We start from the raw sequence: 24,800 nt of genomic DNA on the forward strand, positions 1-24,800 counted from the left end.
ATGCTTGCACAGCTCTATCACGGGGATAGAGGGGTTTCTCTGCTGCTATGGATGCTGGGTAAAGAAATCTTCAATGCACAAAAGCGGGGAACTGCCGGTCGGGGTGGGAGAGGGAATGGGGGGGGCCCTGAAATCGCAGGAGGGAAGCCTGAAATCACGCCTGGGGGCGGGAGCGCTGGGGGGGGGGGGGGGGGGTCGGTTGCTGAATGGGGCTTGGATGGCAGAGATGGAGACTAGAGGCTTGGGGAGGGAGATTAAAAGAATGGTTTCCCTTTTCCTCGGTTTCCCCTTTTCCCTGCTCTTGGGTGACCTCCAACCAGAGTTGGCAGCCCTACTCCACCAGTATGTCAGGTGATGGGGAGCTACTCACAGCCCCCTACCCACCCCCCAGCACTTCAAACATTAGCAACTGCAGCACATGGTGGGTGGGGGTCCTGGACAGAGGTCTGCAGGACATTATTTCCCCGCCCAATTTGGCTGGGATCTGCCAGGCACTCCGGTCCTACAGCAGCGGCCACCTTGCCTGTGCAGACAGCCAGTGTAGCAGATCCTAGGATCAGGACATCCCTCCTTTAATGGAAAAGGACCCTGAGATGGCAATTAACTAGGAAACCCAACACACAGAAAATGAACTGAAATCGCATCCTGCTGGCAGGGCTCCAGAATTAGGCACGATCTCAGGTGAGGATGAAAAAAAGAAGGGACGCTGCAGGAGATACAGCCAGTCCTGGGATATTTGGTTCATCCAGTTTACTGTACATACAGTGACTTTTAAAAATAAGGACACCTGCAAATAAGGGACACCTGATGCAAATCCCTTGGGTGTCCCTAATTTATAGGTTTAACTGTATGTGAAAGATTTTGAGGCAAAAACTGCATCTTCTGAAATATTTACACACCCAACCCATTTGCTGTTTATTCTACCATCTATTTTTCTGTGTATTTAAAAAAAGTAGATCCGGCATTTATTTCATCTTCCTTTAACTATAACAACGTTTTAAGGTTTAAAAACTGGAATAAATATAATACCACATAGCTACCAGTTCAATATCACATTTAAATAACTTGTGAACCTAATCAAACATAACACATTTGTAGTTTTATCACTTGTATTTTATGTAGTTGGTTCAACTCTTTTTAAATGTGATATCACACTGGGAGCTCTGTGGTATCCTCTACAATATGCTGTGTTATATTGACTAACTTATAATGAACCATTTTTCAGTCAGTAGTCTTTATTATTATTTAATTATTTTGTATTATGCTGTGATTTTCCAGGCAGCTGAATTGTACCTTAATATGGATCTTATTAAAGAAGCCATCGACTGTTTCATAGGAGGGGAAGAATGGAACAAAGCCAAGCGTGTGGCAAAGGAGCTTGATCCCAGGTAACGACTTTCGGCACAATGAGTACACTAGAGTGATCACACGACAATAATTTCGTCAAGAGATTCAGTTATAATGAAATAAACCATTGCTTAGATTTTCTGTCCATTGACTATGAATAATTAGAAGTCTTTCCCATGAAAGCAAAGTTTAATTCGTTTATTAGTTATCTGAGCTCAGAGATAAGATTACATCCACTAAATACTTTAGTCCACAGCCATCCCAATAAGAAAGACTTAAGTAGGTGGAAAAGTGTTATAAAAAATGTTTTTTACATTAATTTATATAATGTGGAGTTTGAGGTACCAGATTTATTGAATTTTGCATCTGATAGTTAGTACTTTTTTCAACCAGTAGAAGATGTTGGGGAGACACGCAGATAACCACACTCCATATAGTTGATCTGTGATACCCACATGGAAGGATGACATTGTTTGAGCTTTTTGAGTTTGTTTATGAAGATGTTTGATCATAATTCAGATCAACAATTAGCACACTTAATTATTCTGAATCATATTCTCCATTTCTTCCTATGGCCTTGTACTTCTGTCAGTTGGTTTTCCATGACCACTGTTGTTTATCTTAGTGAAGTCTTGTATGTTCAAATTGGGCAAGAACTTACAAAATAGTGTGTTCTTTTCTCTGCAATTGTTACCAGCGTATTACTTTCCATACATCATATGCTATAAAACTGAAAGAAAAACACATTGGCCTAGAAATTCAGTGGGCTGCGCCTTAAGAGGGTGCTAAGTGGGTCGGAAACCACTGGCCACGCCTCCCGCTAAATTCAGCGGGATGCTAATGGCGGCGCTAGCCGTTAGCGCTGCGCCGCTACCGATGACATCATCGGTGTGCGCAGCGCCAAGCTGATGCCCCGATCGCGATATTTAGATGCGCCCCCCCCCCCTTTAACGCCGGGCGCTATGTGCGACCGGTTCAGGGGGGCCTACCTGCGGCGGTAGAGGCGCTAATTAAAGGAGAGGTGCGGGGTGGCCATTTTTGTTGCTGGCCGCCTGCCAGCACCTCTCCGTGCCGCCACCCCCGGCCTCTTGAGCCCCCCCCCCGCAGAGTGCCGACTACGTTCCAAGAGCCCGGCACTTCTCCTCGGTGCTGGGCTCTTTTGCCGGCACTTGCGATCTTCGGGAGCCCAGCTGGGCCCCAGATTGTGCTGCACAAGGCCCCTCCCCTTTAAGAAGGGGAGGAAGGCCTGCAGTACCGCAGCACGATGTGCCGCAGCGTGTGGCGCTGCGGCACGTTGCGCAGCGATATTCAGTTGCAGCGCCCCAAGAGGGATGCAGGGCGCCTCCAGTAGTGCCGCGCCTCCCTCTGGGGCGCTCCAGCTGAAGTTCCGGCGGGTGGCCGCGACTGCGTCTGGAGCGCTACTTTTTGCGCCCTGGCGAGGCTGGCGCCCCAAACGGGGCTATAGTGAATTTCTAGGCCATTTTGTGTATACTTCAAATTTTTACTTTTTAATGCAACAACTCTAACTTTAATATATTTCTGTATTGCTGCATAGAAGGGCAACACTAAATTCAACTCAAATAGTAAATCTTACAAAAATGAAAGGATGATTATACTTTGTTAATGCTTATAGTAGCCAAATAATGCAAGCAAATTACTGACTACATAAATTTTACTGCTAAAATGTCACTTTGGCTCAGTAGTACAACTATTGCCTCTGAGTCAGAAGGATATGGGTGCAAGCTCCACTCCAGGATTTGAACACATAGGCCCATATTTTCTGGGGCCTACGGGTGCGTAAGGCCCCCGCAAGTTCCGGGTTTTTGCGCGCGAAGCACATGCGCGAAAACCCGGAACTTGCGATCTGTCATGAATCCTCTTGACAGATCCAATGCATCCCTGGGAAAAGGGCATTTGCAGGTGGCTACTGTCTGTGAATGCCCGTGAAATCCTTACGCCTGGTAAAAGCCTCTACGCGTACACATGCGTAGAGGCTCACGTATCCCAGGGGTGCAGGCGTTTCGCAAGTGCCCCTGGGATCACGTGGGCCAGCCCAACCAATGAAAGAAGGGGATCCTAAAAGCAGCTTTTACCAGCGTATGAGCTTAAATGAATATAAAAATATATATTTTTTAATTATTTAAACATAAAAACACCTGTAAAATAAGTAAGTTATTTTTAGCCCCTTTAAAACATTTACATTTATTTTTCAAAAAAAATTGTTTTAAATGCTTAATTAAATGGTATTTTATATATGTAATTTAAAAAATGTATTTGGTATGTAAATGTGTTTTTTATATGATCCCATTCATGCTGTACGGAATCCCCATAAGCATGAATGGGGATCCCCTTCTTTCATTGGTTGGGATGGCACTTGTGAACCGCCTGCACCCCTGGAATACGTGGGCTTCTACGCATGTGTACGCGTAGAGGCCCAGGAGCGCAGGTTTCCGAGGGTCCCGAGGCACCAGGTAGGCGCGGATTTTATGTGCGGATCGGAGGCATTTCCCTGTGGGAAGCCTCCGACCGCAAATTTAGGCTCGTAATCTAGAGTGCAGTACTGAGGGACACTGCATTCAGAAGTGGTGTTTTTCAGATGAGATGTTAAATTGAAGCCCCATCTACCCATTCATGTGGATGTAAGAGATCCCATGGGAGTTCTCAGTGTTCTGGTCAAAATTGATCCCTCAACCAATACCACCAAAACCAATTTTCTGCTCCTTATCTCATTTGCAATTGATGGGACTGTGCTGCGTGTAAATTCGCTGCTGCATTTGTATACAAAACAACAGTGACGACACTTCAAAGGTAATTAATTAGCTGTGAAGAGCTTTGGGACATCCTGAGGATGTGAAAGGTGCTATTTAAATGCGAGTGCTTTCTTTCTTGCTCTCTTCGTTATTTTATCCAGATACGAAGACTACGTTGATCAACGCTATAAGGAATATTTGAAAAATCAAGGCAAAGTGGATTCAGTAAGAATTTCATTTGATTTGTGTAGTAAATTGACATGATTATTATACATTCTGCATATATTTATTTTATGCATATTTACTTGAGCAATATTTGCTTTGGAGGTTAAAACTGGAGTTTTAATTTTTCATTTTTTGAGAAAGAAGTTTAAAAAAAATGTTCTTGAAGAGATTTCAAAATATATCTATCTATATATATATAAAGCAGTTCCTTCCATTTGTCTGTCCGGCTATACACTCGAAAGGACCAGGCCCGAGAGGGGGGCGGGACTTTGAGGGTGGAGAGGCCGCAGGTGGTACGCGGCGGGCGGTTTAAATTTTGCTGGTTGCAGACTGTGAGTGGGGGGAGGGATCCACCGTAAGCCAAAGTGACACTTTGAAGGTGGCTTTGGAAATCCAGCCCTAGTAGGACGGCAGCGCAGAGCTGGGGCAGGACGAGAAGTTTAAAGTTTTTATATTCCGTGCACCTAACCGACAGGGTCACCACACAGTAGCCGCTGATGTCTGTTGAATGGGACTTCGCCGCCATCGAGATCCGATGGCGCGTTGGCCGGACAGTGAGGGAGTAGCAGCTCACCGTGTCTGGGTGAATAAAACTCTCCGTGCTTCCGCTGTCGAACAGGCAGGTCGTGGCGTGGCCGTTTACTTCGATGTCCATCATGGACTTGGACAGATGATGCGGGAGAGCTTGGTCAAGCGTGACGGAGGCCAGTGTATGGCTGAGTGAGCTGCTGTAGTCTGCAGGTGAGGCGGTGGTCGGGTCTGGAGACAAAACGGCGGCCGAGTGCGGCGAACAAAATGGCGGCGCCCATGACGCGGATCCCCACGAAGTTGGACAAAATGGCGGAGAAGATGGCCGCCCCCACGACTCACATGATGCAATGCTGGCATCTGTGGCCTTGATCAAAGATGGCCACCCCCACAACTCACATGAGGCACTGCTGGCGTCTGTGGCTTTCCCCCTGCAGGCGTTTACGAAGTGGCCTTTCTTTTTGCAGCCGGAGCAGGTCGCGTTCCTTGCAGGGCAGTGGGCCCTTTGATGTCTCGCCTGGCCACAGAAGAAGCAGCTGGCGGCCCGATCGCGGAGGTCCGCTGCCGCAACAGGTCCCGGGGGTGGGGGTCCTGATCGATTCCGGGACACCGACGCCGTAGTAGGTCCCGGGGCGGCGGTGCGAGGGGTATTGCGGCCGGAGTCGGGCCCGAGTCCCAGGGTCGCGCAGCACTGTACCTGGCGTACGCCGCGAGGTCCCGATGGGCCACTTCCAGGGAGCGAGCGAGGGCTGCAGCTGTTTTCAATTCGAGGTCCTTTGATTCAAGCAGTCTTTGCCGTGAGTAGTCGGACCGAAGGCCTTTCACGAAGGCATCGCGGATATTTTCTGCAGCCGTTACAGCTTTAAAGTCACAGTCCCTGCCGAGTGTTTGTAGCGCCCGTAAAAATTCATCTACAGACTCTCCTGGCTGTTGCGAGCGGGATCTTAGGAGATGTCTGGCATACATTGAATTTACTGGGCTCCGGTACTGCTCTTTTAGCAGGTTGAGGGCGTCCTCGTATGTAGCAAGGTCCCGGATGAGTGCAAATACTTTAGGGCTCACCTGGGTGGTCAGGACTCTTAGTTTGGATTCCGGAGGCACGCCGGAGGCTCCCAGGTAGGATTCGAAACAGCTCAGCCAGTGTTCGAAGTCGAGGGCTGAATTCGCTGCCTGTGGGTTTAGATCCAGGTATGGCGGTCGGAGGGCTCGCAGCCAGGTCGGCTGCTGGGGCTGTTGTAGCTGGCCGTTTGGCTGGTCATTGGCAGCACGGTGGCATAGTGGTTAGCACTGTTGCCTCACAGCACCAGGGACCCGGGTTCGAATCCGGCCTCGGGCGACTGTCTGTGTGGAGTTTGCACATTCTCCCCGTGTTTGCGTGGGTTTCCTCCGGGTGCTCCGGTTTCCTCCCACAGTCCAAAGATGTGCGAGTTAGGTTGATTGGCTATGATAAATTGACCCTTAGTGTTAGGGGGATTAAATACGTGGGGATAGGGTGGGATATGTGTTGGTGTAGGGGTTACGGGGATCGGGTGGGATATGTGTCGGTGCAGGCACGATGGGCCGAAATGGCCTCTATCTGCACTGTGGGGTTTCTGTGATTCTGTGAAGGAGACCGCGCACCCCAAAATTGCCCTCGCACCGCGGGGCTCCCCTGCTAGTATTTTATATATATATATATATATATATAGGAAGTTTTTAAAATTTTAATTCCTTCCCCATTGTAATCTTTTTACACCATAGGCCGATTTTACAACTTAAAAAAAAAAAAAATTCTTCCATGGGATGTGGGCGTCACTGGCAAGGCCAACATTTATTGCCCATCCCTAATTGCCCGTGAGAAGGTGGTGGTGGGCCGTCTTCTTGAACCACTGCAGTCCATGTGGTGAAGGTATTCCCACAGTGCTGTTAGGGAGGGGGTTCCAGGATTTTGATCCAGCGACGATGAAGAAACGGCAATATACTTCTAAGTCAGGATGGTGTGTGACCTGGAGGGGAACTTGGAGGTGGTGGTGTTCCCATGTACCTGCTGCCCTTGTCCTTCTAGGTGGAAGAGGTCGCGGGTTTGGGAGGTGCTGCCGAAAAAGCCTTGGCAAGTTGCTGCAGTGCATCTTGTAGATGGTACACACTGTAGCCACGGTACGTTGGTGGTGGAGGGAGTGAAATTGTGATCCCAGCAAGGAACCTCGCCTCCTATGAACACATATCAAGAAATCGCTGAAATATTTGAAATTAATGGGCAAAATATCATGCCAAGCATGCCTGCAATTTCCCAACACATACTACCAGTAGGTGAACCTCCCCGCCAAGAGTACGATTTCCTGGCAAAGTAAATAGGCTAGAGATCTGCTCCAGGTCCTCTGCCTGTGTTGTTCTGTAGCCAGTGCAAATGCTGTGACAAAGTATATGGAAACAGTGGACAAGATTCAGGTACAGCACTATATCAAGCACCATGGAAGACAGCAAACTTTCAGTAGCTCCATTTGATCATGGTGGGCCTGTTAAGGGACCAAATCATTAAGTACTTTGCCAAAATCTTAGCTAAAAGCGTACTCAAATAGTAAAATTAACACTGTTGAAAGTTATGCTCATTTTAATTTTAAAGAGATTGTGGATAGAGCTAATAGTAAGCATATTATCAGCACCTTAAGATGGATTTGGGGAAGTCAGCTTTTTTGTAAACTCCCTTTGACTAGGACCATGGACTAGACAGAAGTGAAATGAAGCCTACTCATTTTCAGCTTGGAGTGGTAGCCCTTCCATATAATTCATACATATTTTATTTTAAACTGTTACTTTTTTCCAGCTGATTGGAGTGGATGTGATAGCTGCACTTGACATGTATGTTGAACGAGGACAATGGGAAAAATGCATCGAAACTGCTAATAAGCAGGTAGAGCAGAAATGTTTATTTACGAGTATTTCCTATATTATTGACCAAACTTTCACACCCATATATGCCTAATGTTACATATACACTTTTAAATGTTTCTTAAATATTTTGAAATTTTATATTTTCATAAAGTAAAAGTGCTGCTTTGTTTATACAATGTTAAATTCTCTCTATGTAAATGAGCTTGAATCTGAAGAAACTGGAAAGTATCGTATTAGTGCATTTTAATAGTATTGACTGGTACTTCACCCAAATTGACTGTTTTATGTAAAATACAATGCATTCTTGTGGAAAATTTGTCACATAGTCATTAATTTATGTGTTTGAACATTTTAAAGCTGTAAACAAGGTACCCTCTGAGTACCCTCATACTGCACAATAAAAAATTCCAGTTTCTGATGTATCAAACTTTGTGATTTGCAGACTGGTAGACATTTACTCAAGTCATTGTGGTTCTATAATAATGTTCTGTTATTTAAAGTCTTGTAATATAGAGCTAGTTCTTTGAGGACTTTCTGAATCAAGCCAGCAACATTACAATTTTTATAGTGGTAGCAATGTTTTAATTCCACACGGAATTGATAAATGGTCTCTCCTAGGGCCTCTGCTATTGACACTATTTGAAGTGATATGGAAGAGAGTACTTCCTGTAATATTATAAAATAATTTTATAAAAATTGAAAGTTACACACATCGAAAATGATTACAGCAGCTTTAAGTTATTCCTCAAGAAGCTACTCTTCCTATTGACACTATTGTTCTATTCAACTTTTCCAACACGGGGCCAGGGTGGGAATAGGTCATTAGATGGAAGAAGGCTTGTGTGGAATATAAACACCTGCATAAACCAGTTGGACCGATTCTGCTGTAAAATCCACGTAATTCCAATCAGGAGCCAAAAGACTAAGGAGTGCTGGAAACAAATATCTGTATCTGGAAGTAAAATACTTTGTGTTTGTACATTCAGTTTTCAACAATTGTGACTACAGTAAAACTTACACAAACTGTACTGTCTGTTTTAGAACTACAAAATTCTTCACAAGTATGTGGCTCTATATGTTACACACCTTATCAAAGAAGGTCATTCAGAAAAGGCCTTAAATCTGTATGTTCAACATGGTGCTCCTGCTAATACACAAGTAAGTGAAATAATTGAGATTAATTTCATCATCGTAAATTTCCTCATATGTTTTGGTGAGGTGCTAGTTATTGAACAATGATAAATGGTGTTAAATATTCTACTAGGCTAAACTAACAGATATTTAGGGATTTGAGGTCCCATATCAATATGTGAAGGCCCTACTTTAAAAGGTGTAGGTCTATGAATGAATAATATAGAATTGTATCCTTTAACAAACTATTCCCAGGTATTGTTTAAAAAAAAAACCTTTACTATTGTATGTGAAGTGAAGTGATGTGATATGGCAAAACTTCCTCTAAATAGTAGCACTCGTAATGGAAAATATGAATCAAGATTTAGGTCCAAGCATATGGTACAGAAAGAGAAGAGGGAATTTTAACTCCCTACGCCCAGCAGTAACCATGTGGAACAGGAATTAAAATCCAAACAACAACAACTTGTATTTATATAGCACCTTTAACATAGTAAAATGTCCCAAGGCGCTGCACAGGAGCATTGTAAGACAAAAAATTTGACACCGAGCCACATAAGGATAAATTAGGGCAAGTGACCAAAAGCTTGGTTAAAGAGGTAGGTTTTAAGGAGCGTCTTAAAGGAGGAAAGAGAGGTAGTGAGGTGGAGAGGTTTAGGCAGGCAATTCCAGAGTTTAGGGCCTAGGCAACAGAAGGCACGGCCTCCAAAGGTGAGCGATTATAATCAGGGATGCTCAAGAGGGCAGAATTAGAGGAGCGCAGATATCTCATAACAGTGCACGTAATTCTCTTTTACCACCCCGCGGCTATTTTAACGCTTAATTCAGGTGGCCAGAACCTGTCAAGCTACCTTAGTGCGTCCCGGCCATTAAAGTGGACGGGCCTCTTACAGAACCTCCTGGGCAGCAGGCCTGCGAGTTCTGCTAGTGGACCACTGGGGAGTTAGAGTCTCAAGTATTTTGCCTATGAGATTTTCCCATTGAAAGCCTGTGCTTAATATTATGGGTCACAATAGCCTTTCCTGGTCCTGTACATTCTTATGACATTCTTTGAAAAATGAGGAAGACCCTAAAAAGTGAGCATTCTTTGTGTGTTTTAGTTTTGTGATTTGCTTTACCTTTTTCCTTTTGTGTGCAGAATTTTAACATATACAAACGGATTTTCATGGATGTTATAAACATGCCAGATATAAATAGTGCAGATGCGTACAGGACATGGGCTGATCTTCGCGACGTACTCTTCAATCTGGTTAGTGTAGCATAAACTCAATTATGTATATGAGAAAAAAAACATTGAAATAAATTGAGATTTATGACAAAAGATGTGGATATCAATGAGTGTTGCATCATTGTTCTTTATCCTCCATTCCTAGATAGAAATCCAGACAGATGGAATTAAGATTTTTGGGTCTATGAAAAGGTTTTGCATGGAATGAATTTAGGCAGTCTCAAATCAGTACTCTGTGCACATGAATCCAGAGCAAATGACTGCACTGAGACTTGGCATAAAATCAATACTGCATTTTTGCTTGGGTAGGCAATTCTGTTGCATTGGTATAGTAAGGATGTTCCTCTGAGATGTGAGGATGGGACATTCAGGCCATCTTTTCTATGCATAAATGTGGGACCATTTTGAATTCACCAAATGGAGAAAAATGTAGCAGCTTCTGCACAAAATGTATATCTGCATTGTGATTCGCCCAGGTGATCGCCTCCTCACATGTTGCACTAATGCTGAACATTAAAAATTCTCAACCTTGATGCAAATTGTGTTTGTGACCAATGCACAAAGTTAGTTTATTCTTTAAACATTACATTGATCTTAAGAAATTACAAATGTTTTCAATGATGTTATTATACTGCGCTTATAGCGATTATTTTGAAGATTTTTTTCTGGTTGTGCTGGAATGGAATGTTTGCATGTTGCCACGAACAACTGTCCTGTAAAATAATTTAGAATTTTCTCTTGACACTAGGGGTTTGACTTTTGTAGGTAAGACATATGTGCTAAGGATAGTTTTAACTCGCCAAATGTCCAAATTATCCACTGGAAAGAGGGATAAATTGGTTTAGGATGGAAGAATGAGGAATATATCTTACATCTGCGTGCTCTTCCTGTCTCTGCCAACTGACGTTTTGTTTTCACGTTTTTGTTATACTTTTTACGTCAACTTTTTCTCATTCTAAATTCTATGTCCACATTTGACATGCGTTTTGCCTATGTAACCATGCCACTCTGTGCAGTCTGACCCCAGTTTATATAATCTGGCCACTGGGTTCTCACAGTTCTCTCAAAATTGCTTTCTGAATTTTTTTCTGCCATTTTTGTCCTCGGTAACTAAAATTTTGTAACTTGCAAAATATAGGTTTAAACATAATGGCCTAGAAATTCGGTTGTTTGCGCCAGCGGTTAGCGCCTAAAGAGACCGAGAATTGGGGCGTTACCTAATGTTGGGGCGGGCGCAATGAAGATAGCGACAACTCCCATATTGACTATACATTTAACGCCTGCGCTAAGTGTTTGCCCGCGAGCGCAAGCAGATCATGACGTCATTTCATTGTGCAACGCCTTTTAGGGGCGCCTGAACGGATATTGGGTGGCGCCCGGAGCCTTTACGCCTAGCGCTATTAGTGACAGTTCGAAGGAGCGTTAGCAGGCCCTTCTCGGAGTTGGGGGGGCGCTATTTAAAGGGGACAGCTCTAGTATAGAAGCTTCAGCCACTTGGTCTGTTCATTGCGATCGTTGGTGGAGAGAGTTGGGGAGCTACTGTGGAGCAGAGTTTTTGGAATTTAGCATTAGAGTACTTGGGACCCTCAAACCTGTCCGGAGCAGTTGGAGCACTAGACCTAACAGCCTTTTGACCAACTGGCATCGGAATGGGAGATGCTTTGGAGGGCGACGGTCTCATGGCCGAACACTATGAAGGGGCAGAGAGACGGCGGGAGAGAGGGCCGGGATTGGCCAGAAGGAGGAGGGGCAATGGAGGTCGGCCAATCCGAGGGTATGCTGCGAGGGTCTTTAGGCAGCAGGTGTCATACCTTGACATGTCGGAGGAGCAGTGTGTGCAAAGGCTCCGAATCGGGAGGGACGTTGTTACTGAGCTGTGCCACCTGCTTGCTGAGGATCTGCAGCCGCGTCTACGGTGCAGGACCTCTCTGTCGGTGGCCGTTAAACTGACTGTTGCCCTCAATGTTTATGGCAACGGATCCTTTCAGTCAGCCATTGGGGACATTGCGAATATCTCTCAGGTTGCAGTGCACTGTTGCATCCGGCAAGTTACAGCTGCCCTTTATAGGCGAAGGCGTCAATTCATCACCTTCCCTCTGACCCTGGAGAAGCAGGCAGAGGAGGAGGAGGAGCATGCGGACGAGGAGGAGGAGGAGGAAGATGGAAGGGCTCCTGAAAGTGGAAGGGCCATCCGTCAGAGGCTCATCAGGACTCGTATCGAGGCCCCTCTGGCGGAATGATGAGTGTCTTTACTCCTGCGCACTTTGGATGTTTGAAAGCCTCTGAAGGCCAGCATCACTGTAATTAGTCACGTGCACCATAGCACATTAAAACTTCTCTTTATTGTCACAAAAGTCTTTCATTACAGCAAAACAACGTCATGTCAACAGAAACCATAACTAACAAAATAACAGTTAACTCTTCGGCAAAGCCGCAAAACTAAACAAACCATTTCCAACAATTACAACAGGTGAGGGTGTCCTTGAATTTGGCCAAAGAAACATCTCAGCACCTCCCTCTACTTCTGGCCCCTTGATGGAGAACGACTTCTCTTTCGCGGTCTGCCCCTTCCCTCCCTGCTGCTCCTACGTAATTGAACCCCAGTGGCGGGGTGAAGGCTGGGGGACACCTGCTGACTGTGTGGAAGCGCAGAAGCCCCTGAAGGACGGCCTGGCCGACCTCTGGGCTTGGAGGGTGCGGACGCAGGATGCTTGATCTGAGCATGGCTGGAAGCAGTGTGCCCTGCAGGTGGTGGCAGCTGCACTGCAGACGTACCAGCGCTGGCATGTGCAATGGTCACCTGCCGAGAGAGGACACCTGCACCATGGTCGGACGGCACACTGGCTCTCTGAGGGGACCGGCTCGGCTCATCTGCCACAATCGCATGCTCCACTGATTCCTGGCCTTGTATGGGACTGGAAGGGCCCGGGGTGATCCTAGCTGATGCAGATAGGGTGGCTGCAGTGAGAGTTCGCGTTGCCTCAATCTGGGTGTGGACGAGGCCGGCAAGTGACTGCGTGGCAGCAGTGAGGACCTGTGAGCCAGGTGCCAGTGCTTCGGAGAAGCCCTGGACAGTTCTTTCCATTGCTTCGGACAAGGCCAGTGCCGACCGCTCCACTGCCTCGGACAAGCCCTGGACAGACCTTTCCAGGGATTGTCCGAAGCCCTGAACAGTCCTTTCCATAGCAGCCTCGAAGCCCTGCACAGTCCTCTCCATTGTTGGCCCGAAGCCCTGGATAGTCCTCTCCATTGTTGCCCCGAAGCCCTCGAGAGTCCTGTCCATTGTTGCCCCGAAGCCCTGGAGAGTCCTCTCCATTGTTGCCCCGAAGCCCAACACACTCTTTGCCAGTGTATCTATTGACTGAGGCATCCTCCCCACTGCAGCCATCAGCTCAGTGTGCCTGAGCCGGGCCTGGGTGCTCATTTCAGCCAGGCGACGCACCTCCTCTGCACTCTGTGCAGCAGTCATCACTACCTGCCTTGCCCTCCGGGGAGACGGTGGGCGAACTTGCCTACCCCCCTTGCGTTGCTGCATGCCGCTTGTTCCAGCAACTGGCTGATCCTCAGAGCCCCCCCCCCCGCTCCAGGGAACTACTATCCCCAGTCTGTAGATGTGTATACTCCCCTGAGATTGGAACGGATGGTCCGGCTTCCTCCTGATCCTCGCCTCCGGAGGCACTGGCACTGGCAGCTTCAGGGCATTGAGCCCGAGTTGGTGATGCATCATCTGAAAGCAGGGAGGTGGAAGAGTGGCTTTAGCAAAAGGACAGGTTGGCGGAAAGGCATGCCAGATTGCGGCAAGGCTCTGACATGGCTGCACACTGATGAAGCATGCTGGCGGGGGGACCAAGTGGAACAAAACAGCTGAAAAAGGAGAGAGCCTTACCCTCGCTGTCGGAAATGGGGTCGGCAGCTGCAGTGGTAACAGGACCAGACAGACGTCCTCCAAGAATCTGGTGCACTCTCTCCTCGAGATCCGTCAGAGTGACGACTTGTGGAGGCCCGCCACCGGTTCGAGTCTGGTCCTTTCGCCTCGCCGCCAGCTTGGACTGCAGGGGAAAGAAGGGGAAGTTCTGTAACATGATGCCTTGAGAGATCATCGCATGCCCCCCATGGTGCAAGAGCCCTTACATGTGGCCTTGAGTGAAATGTCCATGTGTGTGCCCAGAAAGGGCCATGGGTGCTTGCTGACAGATGGCCATTGGGGCATCATGGCAACAGGGTGCTCGAAGTCAGGTGCAGATGGAGGGAATCAGAAGTTTGCATAACCAGCACTCACCCTAACGACCCGAGTGAGGTCGTTGAATTTCTTCCTGCACTGAACAAGGGTCCTGGTCACCATGCTGTTGGAGTTGACCCTCTGAGAAACCTCCCTCCAAGATCACCGGTAAGCCTTTTGATTCGGCCTCTTGCCATTGTCAGGATACAGAACATCTCGACGGCGCTCAACTGCAGACACCAACTGGTCCAGAGCCACAGTGCTGAAGCGCTCTGCTCTCTGTCTCACCTTCTCCATCCTGACCAAGTTTCTTGCGCCAGAGAAGGGCGAGCGCCGATTCTGAGGCCTGCAGGGCATTGAGTGTGGCAGCTCAGGCTGACTGACCCACCCCTTTAAGAGCCGGCCGGCACCTGGAAGTCTCGTGGTTTCCGGTAATTGAGATCACCTACGCTGCGCCCGTCCGCGCCGATATTGGGTAGCGCCTGAACTTTTGCGCCTTGGGAGCCCCGTGCAACGTCTGAGTTCGCGCCTCAATCCCCTTTGGGGGCGATGCAACCCAATATCTCGCCAGGCAGCGATAAGTTTCGTCTGGCTATAAACTTTGCGCAGCGCCAGTTCTAACGCCTCAAGCGGGGCTATACCCAATTTCTCGGCCAATAAGATTTAAATATTACATATTTCTTAATAACATGATTAAACTTAGCAATTATGTCTTTTATGTCTTTTAATGCATTCATGAGTGTTTTTATTAGAAGGACTCGGCCTCTCCCAAAAACATAGGCTTGGAGTTCAGACTTTTGCCCAGAGCTGTGAGCTGAATTTGGATTGTGCAGTCTGAGCATGTGCAATGTATCTAATTTCTCAGGATGCAGCAGTACCATTCAGTCAGCTGGTCTGAGGAATATTGTTTCTTGAGCTTCTTGCAGCTTCGGTACTAAAGCTTTTCAAAATTACTTGGAAAAAAGGTAGAGGACAAATTTCAAAAGCTTTACTGAGGAGAAATTCAGTTTGTATGAGAAAAAATAACAGCATTCTAATTACGCACACAAACGTTAGTCATAGAGTCGTAACGGCACAGAAGGAGTCCATTCGGCCCATCTAGTCCGTACCAGCTCTCTGTAGAGCAATCCAGTCAGTCTCATTCCCCAGCTCTATTCCCGCAGCCCTGCAAGTTTATTTCCCTCAAGTGCCTGTCCAGTCTCCCCTTGAAAACATTGAGTGTCCTTCACCACTTCCGTCGGCAGCGAGTTCCAGGTCCTCACCACTCGCTACGTAAAAAAGTTTTTCCTCACATCCCCCCTGTATCTCTTGCCCAAAACTTTAAATCTGTGTCCCCTAGTCCTTGTACCATCAACTAGTGGGAACAGCCTTTCCCCATCTAGCCTATCCAAACCCATCATAATCTTGTACACCTCTATCAAATCACCCCTCAACCTCCTTTGCTCTAATGAAAACAAATCCAGCTCTCCAACCTGTCCTTGTAGCTAAGATCCCCCATCCCCATTCTGGTAAATCTCCTCTGCACCCTCTCAAGGGCCTTCACATCCTTCCTAAAGTGTGGTGACCAGAACTGGATGCAATACTCCAGTTGTGGCCTAACCAGCGCTTTATAAAGGTTCAGCATAACTTCTCTACTTTTGTACTCAATACCTCTAATTATGAAGCCCAAGATCCCATATGCTTTGCTAACCACTCTCTCAATATGTCCCGCCACCTTCAGGGACCTATGCACATTAACTCCCAGGTCTCTCTGTCCCTGCACACTCTTTAAAACTGTGCCATAAAGTGTATATTGCCTCTCCCTGTTCCTTCTGCCAAAATGCATCACCTCACACTTCTCTGTATTAAATTCCATCTGCCACTTGTCTGCCCATTCTGCTAGCCTTTCTATGTCCTATTGCAGTCGATTGGTATCATCCTCACTGTCTGCCACACCTCCAAGTTTGATGTCATCGACAGATTTAGAAATTCTACTCTGTATTCCAATATCCAGGTAATTTATATACATCACAAAAAGCAGTGGCCCCAGCACTGATCCTTGGGGAACACCACTGTCTACCATCCTCCAGTCTGAAAAGCAGCCATTTACCACAACTCACTGTTTTCTGTCCTTAAGCCAATTCTTTATCCAAGCGGCCACTGACCCACCTATTCCATGAGCCTCAATTTTGTTAACCAGCCTTCTCTGTGGTACTTTATCAAACGCCTTCCTAAAATCCATGTAGACAACATCCATTGCATTCCCTTCAACAATCCTCCCTGTTACTTCATCAAAAAATTCAATTAGATTAGTCAAACATGATCTGCCTTTTACAAATCCGTGTTGGCTCTCCTTAATTAGCTTAAACCTCTCCAAGTGCCCGTTAATTTTTTCCTTGATTATTGTTTCTAAAACTTTACCCACCACTGATGTTAAACTGACCGGCCTGTAGTTACTAGGATTGTCCTTAAACCCTTTCTTGAACAATGGTGTCACATTTGCCACTTTCCAATCCTCAGGCACCTCCCCCACATCTAGGGAAGATTGGAAAATTATGGCAAGCCCTTCCGCTATCTCCTCCCCCAATTCCCTTAACAACCTGGGATGCAAGCCATCTGGACCAGGCGACTTATTCACTCTAAGCATACCCAGCCTGTCTAGTACACCTGTCTTATCAATTTTCACCCCTTCCATTACTTCTACGTTTTCCACTTCTACCAATATTTTGTCAGCATCCACCTCCTTAATAAACACTGACACAAAGTACTCATTGAGTATTCTAGCCTTGCCCTGTGCCTCTAAGCATATATCACCTTCTTTGTCCCTAATTGGCCTCACCCCAGTTTAAAAGTTCCACTCTAGATTGTTCCTTGCTCCTCTCCATTGTTAATCTAAATCTACAATGATACGATGATCACTTGTACCCAAGTGTTCTCCCACAGACACCTGGTCGACCTGGCCCACATCATTCCCCAGCACCAGATCCAGCAATGCCTCTTTCCTAGTTGGACCAAGAACATACTGGTCAAGGAAATTCTCCTGAATACATTTCAAAAATTCCTCCCCCTCCTTTCCCTTTACCCTAGCATTATCCCAATCGATATTTAGGTAATTAAAGTCCCCCCGTATCACCACTCTATAGCTCTTGCATATCTCTGCGATTTTCCCGCAGATTTGCTCCTCTACCTCCCTCTCACTTTTTGGAGGCCTGTAGAATACCCCCAATCCCTTGAGGGAGCGAGTGGGAGTAGTGATTGGAGGGTTACAGGTGGGTTGAGTGAAGGGGTAGTGATGGGATTATGGAAGCGCACCTGCAGATTTTATGTTTTAATTTAAATGAGATCATACCCTTTTTGCTCCTCAACTCTAACCAAATGGATTCTGTCCTTGTCCTCTCAAGAACATCCTCCCTTTCCAACCTACAATGCCTTCCTTAATCAGCACTGCCACCCCACCTCCCTTTTATCCTTCCCTATCTTTTCTGAACACCTTGTACCCTTGAATATTAAGGGCCCAGTCCTCACGGTTTAGAAAGTGAAAAAGAGAGAGACGGGTTAGAGTGAGAAGGGATGAGAGAAAGAGAGACTGGGGTCAGGGAGAGGGACAGTGAAGGGAAGAAACAAAGAATGTGTTTTCATGTAAATTTACTTCAGTTTTTTAAAAAAGTTGAATTTTGAAGCCAACTGATTATCTTACCTGTGTTTTGTTCATAGTTGGAAAAGGTCAATGCTAATGGCTTACACTTGTGAGACAGAGATTCTAATTTCTAACATCTATGAGACAGCAGGGAAGAGAGAGAGACATAAATTGAGAGAAAGGCAGACACAATTTCATTCCTCATTCTAACTTGATTTTAAAAAAACAAGTTGAATTTTAAAAGTAAACAAAGCCCCTTTGACGGAAACAGGTAGGGAAGGAGAGGGTAGGTGGGGAAAGGGAAGAGGGAAACTGGTTTTGGGTCAGGGGGTCACTTGCCGCCCACCCTTGAGGGAGCGAGTGGGAGTAGTGATTGGAGGGTTACAGGTGGGTTGAGTGAAGGGGTAGTGATGGGATTATGGAAGCGCACCTGCAGATTTTATGTTTTAATTTAAATGAGATCAGTACTTACACCATTATGAAATAGCAATGTTCTAAAGTTTTTCTTTGAGTCTAATTTATTTAGCTGTAGAAAAGGACTTTCTCCAAAATTTTCAGATTTCAGCTGTAAACTAGTTTAACATTCTGTTCCTGTAAATCGCAGTTCTCATTTTTAAAACTTAAAATTGATACTTGGATAACTTTTTAGTTTTTGTATTTGATTCATCTGTCTGGCTTAGCACCTGCAATCAAAGGAGAGATGCAGGGCCTGCTCCCAGGCCGCCGGCAGTGAATTTTGTAGCTGGCTGCCAGGATGCAGTAAGGACTATCTTTCATGACTCTGGCCTCCAATTTCCACTTGTTTCCTTCTGAGGCACATCTGTACTTGGAGTCTCCCAGCTCATTGTGGCTCAAATCAGAAACTGAGCAGGACTTGAATCTATATTCATACCTGCTCCATGGCTCTGATCATTAGTGCGTTTGTAATGTGTGATCTGCAATTCTGTGGTCTGTTCTTTCTTGGTTTGCATTGTAGATGAATACAGTGTTTAATTTGGGGGATTTTTTTATTGTAATGTTCTAGTGTGAAAACCTGGTTAAATCTTCAGAGTCGAATTCACCTGCTCATGAAGAGTTTGAGCAGATGCTGCTGATTTCACACTATTATGCTACTCGTGCAGGGTCACTGGGAGTCAACCAGCTGGTAAGCTTATGTACTGTATGACTACCCTAATATAGAGTGTCTATCAAAGTTTTATGTATCACTAGATCCTGGCACAGATGGACTGGTCTTTTTTGTTACATAGATTAAAAGGTGACTTTTCATTAGTTAAAGATGATAAGTAGTTGCTGGATTATTGGGCAGTGCTATCTTGCATTCCGGTGTGCTGTGTATATGCTACTTTGTTGTTAAATAATTTAGCTTGTAACACTGCAATTGCTCAGTAAAAAAGGTCACTTTGAACCTAGGTGGTCGGGATCTCTATGGCGGTGTAACCAAGTTAGCAATTGTCGTAAAAATGGCATTTATAAATTAACAAAAAATCCAATTATTAGTCTGGTACAATTTCTGATTTTCGTAATGGCATTTTAATAGTTTCTATGTTCTTCTTGATGTATTCTGAAACAGAAAATTGAAGTGTTTTCAACAATGAAATACAAATGAAAAATTGCTTTGTTTACAGGCAAAGTGGTCACTGGTGTTGGGCAAGTGACTTGTTTACAGTAATTGGACTTTCTAAAATCTATTAATCTATTACATGTTTAAACATTTTAAATGATTCTTGATTTCAGGACATGGTTGCAGCAAAATTATCCATCTCTTTGCTGCGGCACACGGATATCATCCCTGCTGACAAAGCGTTTTATGAGGCTGGCATAGCAGCAAAGGTATATATTCTGTCTTCAGTGATTTTACTTTTAACGGAGATACCACTATATTTGCACCACACAAGTACCAAACAATGACTATCTCTAACAAGTGAGAGTCTAACCACTGCCCCTTGACATTCAACGGCATTACCATCGCCGAATCCCCCACCATCAACATCTTGGGGGTCACCATTGACCAGAAACTTAACTGGACCAGCCACATAAATACTGTGGCAACAAGAGCAGGTCAGAGGCTAGGTATACTGCAGCGAGTGTCTCACCTCCTGACTCCCCAAAGCCTTTCCACCATCTACAAGGCACAAGTCAGGAGTGTGATGGAATACTCTCCACTTGCCTGGACGAGTGCAGCTCCAACAATACTCGAGAAGCTCGACACCATCCAGGACAAAGCAGCCCGCTTGATTGGCACCCCATCCGCCACCTTAAACATTCACTCCCTCCACCACTGGTGTACCATGGCTGTAGTGTGTACCATCTACAAGATGCACTGCAGCAACTCGCCAAGGCTTCTTCGGCATCACTTCCCAAACCCGCAACCTCTTCCACCTAGAAGGACAAGGACAGCAGGTGCATGGGAACACCACCACCTCCAAGTTCCCCTCCAAGTCACACACCATCCTGACTTGGAAGTATATCGCTGATCCTTCATCGTCGCTGGGTCAAAATACTGGAACTTCCTCCCTAACAGCACTGTGGGAGTACCTTCACCACACGGACTGCAGCGGTTCAAGAAGGCGGCTCACCACCACCTTCTCAAGGGCAATTAGGGATGGGCAATAAATACTGGCCTTGCGAGCGACGCCCACATCCCATGAACAAATTTTAGGGTTGCAACAAATCAGCTGTGCTGGTAATGAGTTTAAAAAATAAAACTAGAAAGTATTAGTTACGTAAAAATTCCTCATGACAGATTCTGTAGAAAAGCTTATACTCTTGGAGCAAAAACAGCCCATGAGTTTCTTCTCGAAATTCTGTTCATTTTCCAACAAATGAAAGTAATGGTATGTCACAATTAAATTCAGTCAGGATTTATAGGTTAAGAAAATGAAGATTGGTTTAACAAAAGAAAAGTTAATTAACATTCAGGCTAGTTTTGGGAAATTTGGCTGAACATTTGTGCCTACTGTACATAACAGTGACTGTATCTCAAAAGTAATCTTGTTAGCTGTAAAGCACTTTTGGACATCCTGAGAACATAATACGGCACTATATAAATGCAAGTTATTTTTTCCTAGAGCGTTTATTTTTAACATTTCCTCCAATGTGGAAGAACTTTAGCCTGAGGCCCTAATGATTAGTATGAGCACTATAATTTGGTTGAGAATGTGTAATTTGATTACATTTAAAAATCCATTGGGGTTCAGAACTGTTACATCTGTAATATTGTTTTTGATACAGCTTCCTTAACAATTTAAGATTAAGAATCAACCACCAGTAATTATTCAGGTTTCAAACAGCTGTGAGGTGGGAGAAAAGTTTTTTTATAGTAAGTTGGAAGGAGAAACTGTAAGAAACCATAGAACTAAAATAAGATTTAATAAAAACACATTCAAACTAGGGTTAATTAAACCTTAAAAAAAACCTTCCCTGGTCAGTAGTGGGGCCATCACAATATGAAGTACAACTTTATCAGTAAATCCAAGAACAAGTATCTACTTTTAACTCTTCACCTTTATAGAAATATGAAACTTTCAGGAACATAAACTTCTGCTGCAAAGTTGTGGAAATTTGGAGTAACAACACACCTAAAGGGCTGATATATAGAACTTATAAATAGTAAGGCTTTATTTTGCATGTTTTATGTCTGTTCAGCAACTGATGGAAATTTGAACTCGTTTGTACTTCTGTCAATTCATGGCACTAAAACTGATACTAGCTCAATGATTCATTGCTACCGCAGATTGGGTGTAGGGCTGAGACAGCCCCATGAATTTAATGGCAGCTAGACTCTGGAGCGAGAATAGCAGAAGGTCACAAACCTAATGGAATATTAAAGCACCCTTCAAAACTTTCTCGTAATAGTTCCCAGGTTTTGACATTCATGCAATTTTGGTTACTCAGCAGCTGTGATTCAATGAACTAAAAGATGATATTTTTTCCATAATAAAACAGGCAATTGGTTGGGAGAATCTGGCTTTTATATTCCTGAATCGTTTCCTGGATCTTAGTGATGTGAGTGCTCCAATCTTCTCATTTCAACTGTTATTATTGTGATTTTTTTAAATCGCTTTCTCTGCAAGTCAGCAAATGTAAGAGGAAAGAAGTGGCATTTAAAGCATTACCTTCGTAAACCTAATATTTGTATTCCCAACATTATTTTCTGACAGTGAATTTATTCGGCTGTTCCAGTGGACTACTGACGGAATGGCCAGAAGCTGTGTCAGGACCTGGGTGCACCAGGTCCCGGTCTTGCGTTGGAGTTTCTAGTGGCCTTGTTTGGTGGTGGAACCTCCGTCCACCCAATGAGGCTACTGACAGAGGGGGTGGGCCGAGAGTGGGAACACCTTCCTTGTCACCTTGCATATGGTTAGAGGCCAGTATGCCAACTGAAATGAAGTATACTGGTCACTGAAGGGTGCAGAGTGGACCCGCCCCGGGGAGAGGTCCAGATCAGGGTCAGGTGGGGGAATCATGGGGAATTTTTTAAATAAAATGTTTTAAGTGGCCCCGGGCACAGGGGGCACCAACTACCACTTTCAGCAGAGGCAACCCCCCCGCCCCCCCCAGGCCAGGCCAGGCATCATACAGCTGTGTTTCTGGATCATTGGTGGGGGAGCTCCTGCAAGAACATAAGAAATAGGAGCAGGAGTAGGCCAATCGGCCCTCGAGCCTGCTCCGCCATTCAATAAGATCATGGCTGATCTGATCCTAACCGCCAATCTACTATCACAGAACCATCTCCTGAATCTAACAGAATTAGACACACGAAATAGGAGCAGGATCAGGCTACACGGCCCCTGGGCCCGCTCCGCTACCCACAGGGCCATGTCCAATCCGAACCTAGACTCATGTCCAAATTCCTGCCCGCTCCCCGTAACCCTTAATTCCCTTTACTTCTAGGAAACTGTCTATTTCTGTTTTAAATTTATGTAATGATGTAGCTTCTACAGCTTTTTGGGGCAGCATATTCCATGGACTTAGCACCCTCTGAGTGAAGTAGTTCCTCCTCATCTCAGTTTTGAAAGAGCAGCCCCTTATTCTAAGACTATGCCCCCTAGTTCTAGTTTCACCCATCATCGGGAACATCCTCCCCGCATCCACCCGATCCAACCCCTTCACAATCTTATATGTTTCAATAAGATCGCCTCTCATTCTTCTGAACTCCAATGAGTAGAGTCCCAATCTACTCAACCTCTCCTCATATGTCCATCCCCTCATCCCCGGGATTAACCGAGTGAACCTTCTTTGTACTGACTCGAGAGCAAGTATGTCTTTTCTTAAGTATGGACACCAAAACTGTATGCATTATTCCAGGTGCGGTCTCACCAATACCTTGTACAACTGAAGCAATACCTCCCTATTTTTATATTCTATCCCCCTAGCAATGAAAGCCAACATTCCATTGGCCTTCTTAATCACTTGCTGCACCTGCATACTAACCTTTTGAGTTTCGTGCACCAGGACCCCCAGATCCCTTTGTACTTCAATACTTTCCAGTTTCTTGCCATTAAGATAATAACTTGCTGTGGTAAACCACGTTGTTGTTGTTGTTGTTACACACTGTTGTACCTATGCATGCCTCAACATGTCTCGGCTGGCTCCACCCACAGGCCCAGGTATAAAGGTGATTGACCTGCAGCCCCCTGCCTTCTTGGAACCCAGTCAACCACGAGAGGGATGCTCTGTTCTTTGCTAATAAAAGCCTTTAGTTACTCTCCTAACTCTCCGTCTTTTATGAGTAATTGATAGCGCATCAATTTTATTAGCAAAAACAAAATGTCGACAAACGCTGAACAGCAGGCTGCTGCACCAAACGCTGAGCAGCAGGAGCTGCTGCGAGCCCTCAGACCAACATGCCTGGACCTAGACCCCCAAGAAGTGGGTTCGGCTACCAAATTCGCACATTGGCTGCGTTGCTTCGAGGCCTACCTGCAAGCCTCAACTGTGACCCTGGACGAAAACAAGTTGGAAATCCTGGCCTCAAAGGTGAGCCACCAAGTTTATACAATAATCCAGGACGCGACGACCTACGTGGCAGCTATCGATCTGCTAAAAGGGCAATACGCACGCCCGGTAAATACGGTCTATTCCAGGCACCTCTTAAGATCCCGCAGACAGCAGCCCGGGGAATCGGTGGAGGCCTTCCTACGGGCACTACGGATACTCGGCCGAGACTGCAATTGCAAAGAAGTATCAGCCGCAGCACACACGGAGGGACTGATCCGAGATGCTTTCGTTGCGGGTCTAAGGTCCGACTACTCCCGGCAGAGACTGTTGGAAAAGGGAGAAATGGACCTGAGAAAGGCAGTGTCCCTCTCGCTCAACGCGGCCCACAGGAATATGGACGCCTTCTCCCCTAACCGCTCTGCAACGTGGACGCCACAACCTTGGGTCATGGGACCGCCACCTTCAACTGCTGCTGCGATGTCCAAGGCACAGAAATGTTATTTTTGTGGCCAGGCAAAACACCCCAGAGCACGCTGCCCGGCGAGAAACGCTACCTGCTCCGGCTGCGGGAAGAAAGGACACTATGTCAGCGCCTGCAAAGGTAAAACCGCTAACGCCAGCAGCGCCGCGTGCGAACCGTGGGGGCAGCCATCTTGTCCGCCATCTTGGGCTCCCCCAGCCGCGTGGGGATCGGGACCATGGGCGCCGCCATTTTGTCCGCCATCTCGGACGTCCCCAACTTCAACCACGGGGGACCCGGACTCGACCACCGCCTCATCTGACGACCACATCAACTCGCTCGACCATACGCTGGCCTCCGTGACGCTGGACCAATCTCTCCCTCATCAACTGTCCAGGTCCATGATGGACATTACGGTAAACGGCCGCGCCACTACCTGCCTTTTTGACAGCGGGAGCATGGAAAGCTTTATCCACCCCGACACG

General features: G+C 46.0%; 1 protein-coding gene across 2 annotated transcripts in view; it reads left to right on the forward strand.

Moving 5' to 3' along the window:
- Positions 1–24,800, forward strand: part of ift172 (intraflagellar transport 172) — a 179,456-nt gene that overhangs the window by 136,742 nt on the left and 17,914 nt on the right. For both annotated transcript variants that reach the window (XM_085996985.1, XM_085996986.1), the window contains 8 exons: positions 1,279–1,388; positions 4,259–4,322; positions 7,654–7,740; positions 8,763–8,879; positions 9,991–10,101; positions 18,940–19,059; positions 19,650–19,745; positions 21,861–21,920. In XM_085996985.1, the coding sequence (XP_085853111.1) occupies positions 1,279–1,388; positions 4,259–4,322; positions 7,654–7,740; positions 8,763–8,879; positions 9,991–10,101; positions 18,940–19,059; positions 19,650–19,745; positions 21,861–21,920 (765 nt within the window). The remainder of the gene's footprint in view (positions 1–1,278; positions 1,389–4,258; positions 4,323–7,653; positions 7,741–8,762; positions 8,880–9,990; positions 10,102–18,939; positions 19,060–19,649; positions 19,746–21,860; positions 21,921–24,800) is intronic.

This window comes from Somniosus microcephalus, chromosome 9 (assembly GCF_052327205.1).
Source record: "Somniosus microcephalus isolate GS21.2 chromosome 9, FLI_Smic_1.0, whole genome shotgun sequence".
NCBI lineage: Eukaryota > Metazoa > Chordata > Chondrichthyes > Squaliformes > Somniosidae > Somniosus > Somniosus microcephalus.